The sequence below is a fragment of the Vicugna pacos genome, chromosome 4 (genome assembly GCF_048564905.1).
Source record: "Vicugna pacos chromosome 4, VicPac4, whole genome shotgun sequence".
NCBI classification, from domain to species: Eukaryota; Metazoa; Chordata; class Mammalia; order Artiodactyla; family Camelidae; genus Vicugna; species Vicugna pacos.
The window spans coordinates 1,369,307-1,382,663 of NC_132990.1; the positions used below are offsets into that span (position 1 = coordinate 1,369,307).

At 52.3% G+C, this 13,357-nt stretch overlaps 1 protein-coding gene across 1 annotated transcript in view; it reads left to right on the plus strand.

Moving 5' to 3' along the window:
• Positions 1-13,357, plus strand: part of LOC140695945 (cytoplasmic dynein 2 intermediate chain 1-like) — a 51,282-nt gene that overhangs the window by 19,855 nt on the left and 18,070 nt on the right. The window contains 8 exon segments of the mRNA XM_072959058.1: positions 1,156-1,452; positions 1,928-1,983; positions 3,243-3,297; positions 5,529-5,594; positions 7,496-7,573; positions 8,224-8,443; positions 10,484-10,586; positions 11,717-11,846. Of these exon segments, the coding sequence (XP_072815159.1) occupies positions 1,156-1,452; positions 1,928-1,983; positions 3,243-3,297; positions 5,529-5,594; positions 7,496-7,573; positions 8,224-8,443; positions 10,484-10,586; positions 11,717-11,846 (1,005 nt within the window).

A 13,357-nucleotide genomic window follows, 5' to 3' on the forward strand; every position in this document is an offset into this window, starting at 1 on the left:
TTATGAAGACATCCATGGTGTAAACTTTTTCACTTATTCTGAATTATTTCTTTATGATTAATTTCTGGAAGTGAACTTGCTGGATCAATGTCAGGGTGCACTTGCCCGTTTGCTTTACCTCAGAGCTGTGATTATGTATATCACCGGAGCGTGGCACCCCACGTCATCACTGTCAGTCTTTGCTCATCTGACTCAGAGAAAAGGGCATTTCCTAAAAGGCTCTGCGGCCCTGCGTTGGGCCCGACCTGTGTGTGTGTGCGTGGCTGTCCGGCGGGGTGTCGTGCTGGTTTTGGGAGCGCCTTAAGGTCACCTCTGTGCCTGTCACGTTTGCTGGGGTTCTGTTTGTTCTGTTCATGTTACTGTGGAATCTGTATTTTTATATGTTTAAATCATGAAATAGTCAAGTCTGTCCTTCCGAATTCCCGTTGCTGATGCAATGAGCTCTCCTCCCCACACTTGCGTCATGTTAGGAGTCGCCCGTGTTTTGTTCTGGGTCCTCATAATTTCTTAAACACTCAGGTCTAATCCCTCAGACTTTGTTCTGTGATGGGTGTGGGCAGCCACGTAATGTTACACTGAGCGTCTCCATCAGGACCTGGTTGTCACGTTTCTCTCTGGGACGGTTGTCCTGGCGGCTGTGAGCAGAGTGGGTGGGGCTGGAGGCCAGGGGGTGGTCTGCGGTGGGACGGAGGGCGTGGGGCCCCAGGAACGGAGGTGGGGAGGCCCTGCATGAAGGAAAAGGCCAGTCCAGTTGGGGTTATGTTGAGACCTGGAGATGGTGCTCCCGGCCCGGCATCCCAGCCAGCGCTGGTCCGCGCTCACCCACCTTGTGATGACGTCATAGTTGTCACTGGGCTCCAAGGCAGTTGAGGGATGCAGAGATGACGTAGCGATGGTGCTGGTTTTAAGGATCTCCCTGTGGGGAGGGGGCAGACGTGCAAACTGCCCAGGAGACCGAGGGACCTGGGGATGCACTGTTGGGAGGGGAGCCCACAGAAGCCGGCAAGTCCCAGACATGTCCTGTGGGAGAGGGTGTGCGCTGGGAAGACTGGGACGAGGCCCCCGCCGTCCTGGGGCAGTTCAGCAGCACCCTGGGCAGGGAGTGAGGGGCAGCCGCTCCCAGTCCTCATGCTCAGTTTCCATGTCACGCTCCAGTTGCGGTATGGTGACAGCAGGGACAGCCCTCTCAAGTACTGGCTGTACCAAGAGGAGGGCGAGAGACCGCACAGGTGGCAGGAGGAGAGGAAGCGCCGAGAAAAGAGCCACGCCAGGGAGAGGAGAGACAAGAGCGCGAAAGACAGCAGCCACTCACTGTCTGACAGGGGCGGGGAGGAGCGGCGGAGAGACCGACGGCTTACGGAGGGCTTTCCTTCTGAGGACAAGCGGCTCTGGGGCCATGCAGACAGAAAGGACAGGCCGTGGAGGGAGGAGCAGTGGAGGAGGGCGGCCAAGGTATCTGCCCCCGCGCCCTGCCCGCCCTGCTCCCGGGCTCCCAGCCGGTGGCCTCACCCAGCTCTGTGAGGTGCTCATGGCGACAGACCGTCTAACGCCGACACACCTGGGGACCCTGGCCCTTTAGGTGTTCTCCTCTAAGTATGTGGCTTTGTGACATAGCCATCTTCCATGTGTTTGAAAGTTTAACTTGAAGCAGTACAAGGAGCTAGTCAGATTTTCTGAAAATAATGTGACATCGAGAAGTATAAATTTCTCCTGCTCAGGTAATGTCACTGAGGTGACAGTCACTCTCAGTGCACCCTTATTCACCTCCCTTACTTAGGGCGACACCTTACTAAAGCTGAGAACCATCATTGTGAGACACGCCGCAGCAGAGACACTGCTAGGACTGAGCCCCGCTTGTCTTGCAGGCGTCACTATCGCTGATTTGTTGTGCTGTACTAATGAGTGGTTCTGGAATCTTTCCCGACAGAATGGTGAGCACAGAAGTCGAGGTGCAGGTTCCAAGAAGGACGAGACCGGCAGCCAGTAAGGCCCCGTGCTCTTGGGTGGTGGCTGTGGGTTGTGTGTGTGGCGCAGTCCTCACAGGTGCCGTGGGGTGAATTTTCCTTACTGGGCCTGGTTGGGGTTGGTAAGTGAGTGTACATAATGGGTTTACTTCACTTACTCCAGATACAGCCCTCCCACTGTGTGTCTGCTGTGCTGGGGGCTTGAAAGCTTGTTACAAATGGTTAGTCCTGCTCTGCCTTTTGCACACTTGCTCATGCAGCATTAGGAAGTCAGCTCTCATGGGGCGGAGGGGGGACCGTCCTGAACCGTGAGCCGGGAGCCTCTGCACATGGGCTGTTAGGCACCTTTTCCCAGTGTCTGGTCCACGTCCCTGGACATGGAGCCGCCTGCAGACTCCCGCTCGTGGTGTCCGAGAGTCAGACGACAGACCCAGGGCCTTGGCACCACTACTGCCTGTCTGCCTGCTCGGGTGCCAGGCCGTGGAGCTTTCTTCACCTATAAAACTCAGACGATGCCCCTTGTGGGTTTTGTGAAGTTACAGATTAGAGTTTATAGAGGCTCTCATTTTGTGTATCAGCTCTACATTTTAATTTGTGCATTGCGACAACCATTTCTGGTCATTCTTTTTCATAGATGAGGAAAATTTAGGTTAAATGCCTTGTCCAAATTCTTACAAGTTTGAGCAAAGTTAGTCCTTAAACCTGGGGGTGCCAATTCCTAGATTGTGTGTTGCAGATCTGCCACGGTGCACAGTGAAGCTTTTGCCTGGCTCTGTATGTTTTCAGCCACGTGCTATATTGAATTGGTATGAGTGTGAGTTCCAAAAACTGAAAATCAGTCTGAAATTTTGAAAGCCTTAATTTTAGGGTCCAATTAAACATATACATGTGACTAATAAATAGAACATATTTCAAGATAAATCTTTCTTTTGGAAATACAAATATTACATTAAACACAAAACAGTATTTGGGATTGATTCTCTAATAAAATTGCAGGAATTTTCTAGAACCCTTATGAGGATCTATTACACAAGCACAAGTTTGTTCAAACACAGTTTCTTCTCTCTGCTGAAGGTATTTCCTATCTTGCGTTACTGCTGAATTAGTAAAAATTGTTTTTAAAAAGACTTCAGTGTTCATAGTTCTAATAAACCAGGCTTTGCAAATTTGCCAACCTAATTGTATCAAATGCTGATAACAGCCTTCACTGAGGTGTAAATGTTTTATTTTTCACGTCATTTAACATTAGTTTTGATTTTGATCATGTTTGCTTTCTAGGCATGCAGAGAATTCAGGGAGGAATAATGGAAGAGATAAAGACTCAAGAAGGAAGGTAAGACACTTTGCACTGATTCTTTCATGCAGTGGGTGTGGTCCTGTGTCTCAGCCTGGAAGCTGGGCCGGAGACGGGCCTTGTTTCAGATGATTTATTTCAGTGGTGATTCCAGGAGGCACATAAGAGACACACTTTAGATTAAAAGACTCACATTGAAGGTGAAAAGATGGACGAGGTGAACTGTCAAGCAGCAACCGTGACAGAGCTTGAGTGACTGTTGTGTGCAGGCCGAGTCGCTCGAGAGGCAGAGAACAGTTCACAAGGATGAACTGAGCAGCTTGCAGGAGATGTGGCAATTGTAAAAGAACACGCACCTCACGGAAGAGCCCCAAAATACAGAAAGTGAAAACCTGACAGTTACAGGGAGAGATAGAAAACCCAACAGTAGGAGGCTTTACCCCCCACTTCCAGTAGTGGACAGACGACAGCATTTCACACTACAGGCTGGACAGCTCAGACGGAAGGGACATCCCTGGGAGACGTAAATTAGTGAAATGGCCTCCGGGGAAGCGGAAAGTCTGAGTGGGCCTGTGGTAAGTAGTCACGTCAGTGCTAAAAATCTTCCCACAAAGCAGCCCAGGCCCTTGACCTCGCGGGCAAATCCATTACACGTTTGTTACTGACATTGGCCGGCTTCGGGGCTCCACTCCCTGCCTCATTATTTCGTGTTCTGGGCCACGTGTGTGTCGTGTGTGTGTGTGTGTGTGCACGCTGGGGTGCGCACATGTAAGTGTGCGCGGGGTGTCTGTGTGTGTGTGCGCGTGTATGCAGGTGTGTGTACGTGAGGATCACATGCAGATCATGCAGCATCACTAGGACACCAGCAGCTCCCCGTCCTCATTTTTACGCTGTCTTCGTAATTCTCGCCAAGTGGTCTTCAGAATGACTACTTCATTTCGCTGAAGTGGTGCATACCAGGGTGTTGGAGTGACTGTCAAAACATTTCTCAGTTTTCCATTCTGTTGTCGACAATGTGACAACCAGATTGGGCTTCTGTGGTTTCCCTTTCTGTGTTATTATCTGGGGGGCAGGACCAGGAGTAACTGTCTTTCGTGTCTTGTGCCCTGTTTTTGTGGATCTTTATTCCACACACACACAGAAAGTGCAGTAACTTTCCGAGTGGCAGGCGGCATGTGTGCTGCTGGGTGTGTGCGTGTTTTAGTCACCAGTTTGAGGCAGTGGTTGGGTCACTCACTGTCCAGTGCAGCCACTCCTTAGGGAAAAGTCAGCTGTGCAAATGTTTCTTCCCACATGACCTTTTTTCTGTGTGATGGTTTCCAGTCCTGCTTTGATACATGTGTTTGGGGGATTTGGGTCCTTTTTCTCGCCCCACCCCAGTGCAGCACACTGTTTTTCCCAGTTCATTGTGGAAATCCCTCCAGCTCTAATGATACAGGCCTCTCTCCTACTTTTTGTGGGTAAACTTCTGAATGTGGAATTATTGGATGAGAATATATCTTTTTCTGTTTTCCTTGTGTCTCCCATTTTTTTTTGTACAGGTTAACATTGTTCACTGGAATTATAACATGAGCCATATTTGTAATTTTCAATTTTTTGGTAATCACCTTAAAAAAGAAACATAAAATCAATTTTAATAATATATAACCCTACAGTCCTGAAATATTTTTCTTTCAACATGTAACCAATGTAAAAAATTATCAACGAGACATTTATTTTACATTCTCTTTCTCACCAAAGGAGCAAAATATGTTAAGTACTTTTTTCCTTAAGGTATCCAGAAGGGACCTTGAAGACATTTGACAGGTCGTTTTGGCTTGTGCTTGGGGCATGTGTTTCATAGCATCGGCACTGACTTGACCTTGATTTAGTTCTTGAGCGTTTATGAGACCCTCAATATGCCAGAATATGTTCTGGATGTGTGGACGACCCCCTTGTTCATGGGGGTACCGTGCCGTCCCCACACTCAGGCACTGAATAGTTCAGGGTGGTGATGTCCGAGAACTGTGCCTTCTGGTGCCAGTGACCATAGCAGGGCTGGTGCCCGACTTCTTCCGTCTTGCCCGCCCCTCGCTGGCACCAGGGAGGAGGCACCAGGAAGGCTCTCCCGCTTCTCAGAGGAGACAGTGACGCACGAGAGGCTGAGTGACTTGCGGGGCATCGCAGCACTGGGCTGCCTCCCAGCCAGACCCGAGGCCCCACAGAGGGATGGGTGGCCCGGTGTTGCCCGGAGACGCTCCCTGGCACTGACCACCGCGTTCTGTCCTCAGCATGGCCGCGAGGAGGGCGCGTTGGAGTGGAAGCTGGCCCGGAGGCGAGGCAGCGAGGAGGCAGTGGTGAGGAGAGGGCGCGTGTCTGGCTGTCACCTGTGTTCCCTGCACTCGGGCACCTGTGACGGGGACTGGGGCGGGAGGTAGGGGTGTTGGTGTCCGTTTGCGAGGCCGCGGTCCTGGTGGGGCTGCAGAGCGGACTGGGAGGAGCTCGGGGCGGGTGGGTGCCCAGCCTGCACCTGGGTGCTCTGCATTTACAGTCACCAAGTTTGGGGAGAACTGGAGAAACTAGAGACATTACAAAAGACCGAATTCAGGCTGTTGTTGGTGAGAGGTGTTCAAGGTTGCAGATACTTTTCAGAGATAAATGCCAAACCAGAGAGTTGGACGGAAGCTGCCCTCCGACCAGAGGGGCCCGCTGGTGAGACTGAGCCATTCTTTCCAAAACTGTGGGTGGCGTGGGGGGCTCTCTGCTCAGTGCCTCCACAGGATGGGGGACACTTTCTTGCCATCACCCTCCTGTCCCCCTGGCCAGCACCCTTCCCGCTGTCAGGCCCTGAGTGTTGCTGAGGGGGGCGTTGTTGGGGACGTGAGGAGCTTGTGTGCTGTGAGTTTTGTTTGAAGCTCCTGCAGAGCATTCGTTTCAGTTTCTCTCACCAGTCTCAGGGCTCCCGCTTTTGGTGCAGTGAGCGTGACGTCCCTCTGCTGCGACGTCGGGCTGGGAGGCCTTGTCTCGGGGCAGTTCTTCCTGAACAGCGTTTGCTTGGAGTCACTGCGCCACCCGGCCGTGCAGTGCCCTTGGGAATTGTCTCTCGGTCCTGTGGGTGCAGGCCCACGTGGCCACGGTGGCAGCGCCTGGGGGCTTGGGGTAGGACACCCACTGGCCTCACATCTCTCAGCATCTCCTGCCCTCCTCCCTGAGCTCCCCGCCTGTTGGCCTGTCTCCCACCAGGTCCAGGCCGCCTCCCTCCGCTATCCCCGACACCTGCCCTGGTTTAATCCTGAAAGGCTGACAGGCCTCTCCTTCCCTGGGGCAGGCCACCCCCCCCCCGCACGGCTGCTCTAACCCCCACATCCATCCCATCTGTAGGCACCAGAGGCTCCCATTGATGCCACTTTTATTTCTTCTCCAGGATAGAAACCAAGGACACTTTGGTGGGTGGATATGTGGTGGCTTGGCCACCCATCCATCCATCCCCCAGTGCAGCGAGCTGTGTGGTTTTGATCAGATTTCCCCTCACTCGTGTGACTGAGAGGGGACAGGGGACACGGGAAGGTTGGGGCTGGACTGGGGACAGTGGTGGAGCAGCTGTCAGGTGGGGGCGCAGGGCCCTGGGGGAGCCCCGACGTGGGTGCCTGTGGGATGCAGAGGTGCCACGTCCCCACTGGGCGGGAAGAGCAGGTGGACGAGCAGGAGCAGCCATGGGGAATGGGAGTTTTCTCCACCGGTGCTCGTTTCTGCTGCCTCTTCCCTGGAAACCTGGAACGTGCGCTGCTGGTTTTCCTGGGACCCTCTTCCTTCCGGCCAGGGAGGCCACCCACCCTCCGGAGCCCCACGGAACGCATGTCCTCCGATTTCAGGAGAGACCCTGAGGCCCACAGGGTGGGGTCGGGGCCAGAGCAGGCGTCCCTGCGTGCAGGAACACACGTGTCTGTGTCTTCACAGGGAAGACACAGATGTGGTTGTGGGGAGGCGCTGCTGTGCGTCTGTGGTTGCCTCTTTTCTTTAGTCGTCAGAATTCCAGAGGCTTCTCAGAGTGTGACTGTTGACGCTTTCTCTTCATGGTCATACTCATCATGAGGGTATTTCTGTAAGAATTTGTGGTTAGGTTATATTAGTTTTATAAACACATTGTAAAATAAGCAACGTCAAATGAATCTCAGAAAACATATGTTTTCCCAACCCATTTGCAAGATTCAAATTTATGATTGGATGTCTTAGTTATATGTTTCATTTCTTCCTCCAGGAGATTGGAAAGGAAGACGCTGACTCAGAAAACGCAGGAGCTGGTGAACATACAGCCGGGTTTGAAGATGATTTTGAAGTAGGTGTAATTAAAAATTAAAATTATTCTATTGTTAGCATTAAAAGTGTTCTCATCTTAAAGATAATTTGTTCTAAAGCTAGAAACTTAACAGTTTTTCTCTCTCTTTTTATTGCTCTTAACACTCCGTATCTGACTTAGGTCTGTTACCTACGCGTCTACCAATGCTGACCAATGTGATGTGATTAAATGACTTAAGTTTACCCTGTTGTTGGTGCTCCCCAATCAAACTTGTGTGTGCGTGCACGCCGGGACGTGTGTGTACGTGTGTGTGTACATGTGTTATACGTGTGTGCGTGTGCATGCCTGGACGTGTGTGTACGTGTGTATAGGTGTGTGTGTACACCTGTGTGCGTGTATATCTGCGTGGAGCACGAAGTACACGTGTCTACATGCACATACATGCACATTCCCCGCACTGAAGCGTTTGCACATGGTTGTCCACTCAGGTCTTGGTGGATGCAGGTCTGTAGGCTCCGGTTCCTTTTTAGAGAAACACATGCAGCCATTTACATGATTGGTCACTCAGTGACCCTGGACTTTACAGACTGAGCCTCGCTGCGGCCCTCTTCTGCTTCAGGGGACAAGTTGTGTATTTTCTTCCGTGTAGGGTTTGTCCTAGTAGCTCCAGGCTCTGTGACTGTTTGCAGGACTATGAGGATGACTTTGAGGTCTGTGACGGGGATGAGGACAGCGGGCTGGATGCACTTGAATCAGCAGAGATGGCAGAAGAGCTTCCCCCGGCCAGAAGGAGGGAGATTGAAGAAATTCGGAAAGCCATCCATGCGGAGAACGAACGGGTGGGCGAGCTGTCTTGGAAGCTGTTGGAGAGCCCAGGCCGGGTGGAGCGTGGAAGGGGCACAGGGCCAGGTACGTGAGCCGGGCCAGTTCCCCCGCTCCCTGCTACAGGTGCCTGAGCACTGCTCAGTGCCCATGGGGCCACCGGCTGCAGACACCGCCCATTTCCCGGGGTCAGTCAGCCAGGCTGCTGTGCAGGCTGCTTTTTTTCTAACAGAGGAGATGAGTGTCACCAATGAGGGGCAGCAGGTCCCAGGGCCAACGCAGTGCTCAGGGGTCAGGGCACCTCCAGGGGAGTCTCCTTTCCCAGGGCTTTTCCTTAGGAAGTGTACTTTGCTCAGAAGTTCTTGGCATCTGGATACGATAAAGTCACTTGTATAAGGGCAGGAATAAATATTTCAAAACCACTTAAAGGGAAAACTATGATATTCTAATAAAAAATCAGCATTAAAATAACCCCCAAAATTCAAATAGGACAATATTAAAAACATTGGATAGTGTACTGCTTTAAATGGTTTCATAAAATAATTGTTAACGAGTAAATTAATACGATGTGATGATCCAGGTGAGGCCAGGCAGAGCGACTGTTGCCTCGTCTTGTGCGTCTGCTCTGGAGGGAGCAGGACTGAGCCGGGGTGCTGGTGTGCAGGGTCCTCTTGAACCTTGGAGCCGGGTGGCGGCCCGCAGGCTCTGGTGTGCTGCCTGTCGCTGCTGTGCGGCCTGGCGGTACCTTGGCCTCTCTGTGCCTGGCTCCTCGCCCGTAGAACAAGGGCATGGCGTCTTCAGGGCTGCTGTGGACTTAACTAAACAAGCTGCCACATGCGAAGCGCTTGGGGGCGCCAGGCCTGTGGTGACACAGAGACCTTAGTCGTTGGTGGCGTCCGGTCGCCATCTTTCAGCGGCCGAAAGGTGTTGGCTCTCCTTGTCCTCCGCAGTCAGCCCCATGTCGGGGGTGGCTGTGGCTGCAGCAGTGGCCTGTTTGTTTGTAAATGACATGCTTCATCTTTGTCCAGGGCGACAGGAAACTGTTTGATAAGTAACTTTCCAGAGCAGTAAGTTACTCCGTGGTGTGAAAGTGTTCACATACCGCCAAAAGGAATTGCATGCTTGGCTGGCGAGTGTTTCCCAAGGGCAGACACCTGCTCTGCGGGGTCTTTGTTCTCGTCTTGACCCTGTGGCCTCAGTCAGGGGCCAGTTTCCTCACTTCTGAAGCTGGAGCAGCAGTCAGCATCATCTCCGGTCCTGCGCGGTGCTTGGCAGATGCTAGGGTTCTTCTCATAAACATGACCTGCTTCCACCCTTGTCTCAGTCCTGCTGGTGGGTGTTCTGACCGTGGGAGGGTGGAGGCTCACAGACTGGCCACCTGCTCACTGCAGAAGGCCAGCACCGGGCAGAGCTGGGGCTGTGGGATGGCTTCCGTCCCGCAGGCCTCGGGGATTTGGTAAAACTGTAAGCCAGCAGGGTGGTTCATGCTCTTTGGATGAGTTCAAACACAAATGCAGAAGGACTAAGAAGTTGGATTAAGATACAGTTGAAATAAATACATAATAGACATGTAGGTACATCTGTATGGAAACCGCAGAAACCCTTGGGGAAGAGGCGACGTGAGGAGGTCCATGCACGGCAGAGTGGTGGGCGGAGCTGCTGACCCTCACAGGAGCCTTTAGGCTGCTCCATGACTGGTCACCAGCCCAGCTACCTCTGCCCACACCTGCCCGTTTGTCTCAGGGCAGCGAGTGGCCAGACCCCAGGAGCTCACGTCTGCCATTTTCAGCTCTGCCTTACACATCTCAGTCCCTTACAGAGCGTGCAGTTTTGGAGGAGGATGGGAGTGGAGGACTGCATCTTCTGTTGTGTTCTTAAATATTTCTGAAACTAGTATGATTGGTGCATACGTAGGAAATTGTGCTTCGTTGCTGAGAGTTTTAGATGAAATGAGCAGAAGCGGTTCTCCAGATGCCCGGGGAAGGTGTTTCCCTTTGTCGTCACCAGTTACGTGTAAAGACTTATTGAGCATAAGTGGTATGCGTGCTTCTCATTCCTTTACTCTTGACTTCCTTTGCTTGAAAGAAATATTTCAGTTTCACAAATATAGCTTTTTTTCCTAAACAGGTGCAAACAATTCCCCTTCCCAAATCCCTGTTTGTGGAATTCTCGTGGATTTTGCAACAGCCTCACACCGTCAGAAGAGCCGGACTCAGGCACTTAAGCAAAAGTAGGTGGACTGGGAAATTTGCAGAAGGTGTGATTAGTTTTAAAATGCTTCTCTTCAACGTACCTTTGAAAGTTAGCTGATGGGCAGGCAGGGTCTTTAATTTGTGCTGCGTCTCCCTGTGCCCGGTGTGGTGTTATTGCTGTGGGTGTGCAGTGTTGCACAAAGACATGTGGCCCTAACGTTGTATCAGTTTCAGGGGCCCTGGGAGCCCCACCTGTCACGGCTGCAGCAGAGTTGCAGTCAGGTGGTCACAGGGCTGGCGGCCGGGCCTGACCCCCTGCAGGTGCCACTGCCTCTCGAGGCGTGGTTGGCATTGCTCAGGGTTTGAACAGCCCTGTGAGCCCTGCTGCTTCTCGGACGTGCAGCTGGAGAATTCTCAGGCGAGAGTCCCAGGTGGGCCATGCGGCCCAAGTGCCCCGGACACCATGCCCGTATTGATGTCCTTAGGTCCTTGTGTAGACGACCACAGGCTCGAGTCAGCCTCTGGGGTTGAGGGAGCTGAGTGTGAACCACGAGAGCTGTTCCTCCACGTGTCAGAGTCCAAGCTTGCCTTACTGTGAACTCAGAAATTTGTAGCATTCATAGATTCGTGGAAGTGAAGTTCTCAGTCGGTGATCTAGGACTGAGTGTTGGGTCTAGTGCAGATTCGATGGAGGAGTGGAGCTGTAGGTTCACAGAGGCCAAAGCAAAACCAGAGCATGACTGCTGGGGAGAAGGCGTCCACACTGACTGGAACTTGGGGGTTTCTCCTCGCCGTGCCCCCCAGGTCTCCTGCCCACTAACCATCTGCAGCAGCAAAGCTCTCAGTGTTGGTATCAAGTGAAGACAGGTGGGGTGACAGGGAGCACATGTGTCTTGGGTGCACGCCTGTGAGCAGGACAGAGTTCAGTCCTCTGGAGGGATGGGCGGGCCTAGGGCTCTGAGACAGAGCAGACAAAATGCCGTCAGCGTGGTCCAGCCACATGGCATCACCCGTCCATTTGCGGTGTCTTATCTTTAATGACCATTAATATCTGACTCACACCAAACGTCAGTTAGGTCCTCAGCAAGAGCTACCATCTCACCACGAGGCCTGTTCCCCCTTCTGCACGTTGTCTGTTTGACATTGTTTTGTTTCCAACTGTTTTGAGGATGCGCAGCACAAAGCTGCTCCGGCTCATCGACCTGGACTTCTCATTCACCTTCTCCCTCCTGGATCTGCCACCGGTGAATGAGTATGACATGTACATCAGGAGCTTTGGGAAGAAGAACACCAAGCAGGTGAGTGCAAGTGTGCTGACAGGTGAGCAGGTGGTGCAGGTGTACTGACAGGTGAGCAGGTGGTGCAGGTGTGCTGATAGGTGAGCAGGTGGTGCAGGTGTGCTATCAGGTGAGCAGGTGGGTGCAGGTGTGCTATTAGGTGAGCAGGTGGGTGCAAGTGTGCTGACAGGTGAGCAGGTGGTGCAGGTGTGCTGACAGGTGACAGTGCAGGTACAATGTAGGGAGGGGATTGAGCCTGGCTCTGTCCTGCCATGATGTTAGAACCTGGGATGGTGTGAAGGACACAGACTTGAGGGAAGAGGGGCTCCTCCGTCACGGGCTCTTCCCTGGAGAGATTGTGCGACGTCCTCCATGTCCAGAGCCTTCCAGCACAAACGTGGTCACACAGGAGGACTGGGCAGGCTCCTGGCTCAGAGGACAGACAGCTCGACCAAGGGAGGGTTTCTGGGAAGTCACGAGATGTCACCTCTGGTCACTGTCCAGGTTCCTGTGGGGTGGAGCAGTCCTGCACGTCCTCCCTGTCCTGCAGGTATGACCACTCAGGTTCTTCCCGAGCTCCCAAGATGCCGGGCTCACCTTAGTTTCCCTCCTCTGTTCCCATCCACCTGCCTCTTCTCCCAGGTCTTTCTATGCCAGGTCCCCATCACTGCCTGTGTCCCCCTTGCCTCACTAAGTGTCTCCCTTACCTCACCAGGTCCCTCATCACCTGCGTGTGTCCTCCTTGCCAGGCCCATTTGTCGTCTCCCTGTTGTTCTCCATCATGTGCTCCTGCTGTCCCTGCCTCTCCTCTTGGCGACCTGTCTGTCCCTCCGTGTCCACAGCCTGTTCTCGGGGCTCCTTCTTGGTGACTCCTGCTGAATTGCCCCTGGCCCAGCGCTGCTCCCCCGTCCCCCAGCTCTGTCCCCCATCCTGCTTTCTATTGTTAATTATGTTTCAGTCTAGTTCCCAACAGTTGGCGGCGTTTTAAAGTCAGGGACACCCTCTGATGCTTCTCTTGCATCCCAATGGTGCCGCGGATCAGCATGCTCCTGGGTGAATTCCGTCAGGAACCTCTCAGTGGAGGATCACAGGATGAAATTTAAGAAGCCGCCAGATTAATCCTGGCTTTGCAGCTGGACTCACTCTGACCCTGAGCAGATACTCTGACTTCTCTGCTTGTTTTCCTCATTCAAAGCTCTTAGTATCTTACTGTCTTCCCTGAAGCATGTAGCTTTTTCTGCTTGTTTCTTTTGATTTTTTAATTTACTTATTTTAATTAATTAATCAATTAATTTATTGAGGTGTAGATGATGGACAGTATTACATATTTCAGGTACACAACAAAGTGACTCACACTTTTTAAGTGTTTTATGCTCCATTTACAGTTAGCATAAAACACTGGCTCTGCTCCCTGTGCTGTGCAGTGTGTCCTTGTGTCTTACTCATTTGATACGTAGTAGTTTGTACCTCTTAATCCCCTACCCCTAAAGCATGTGCCTTTTTTAAATTAAAAAACTGGTTTTGCGAAGCCT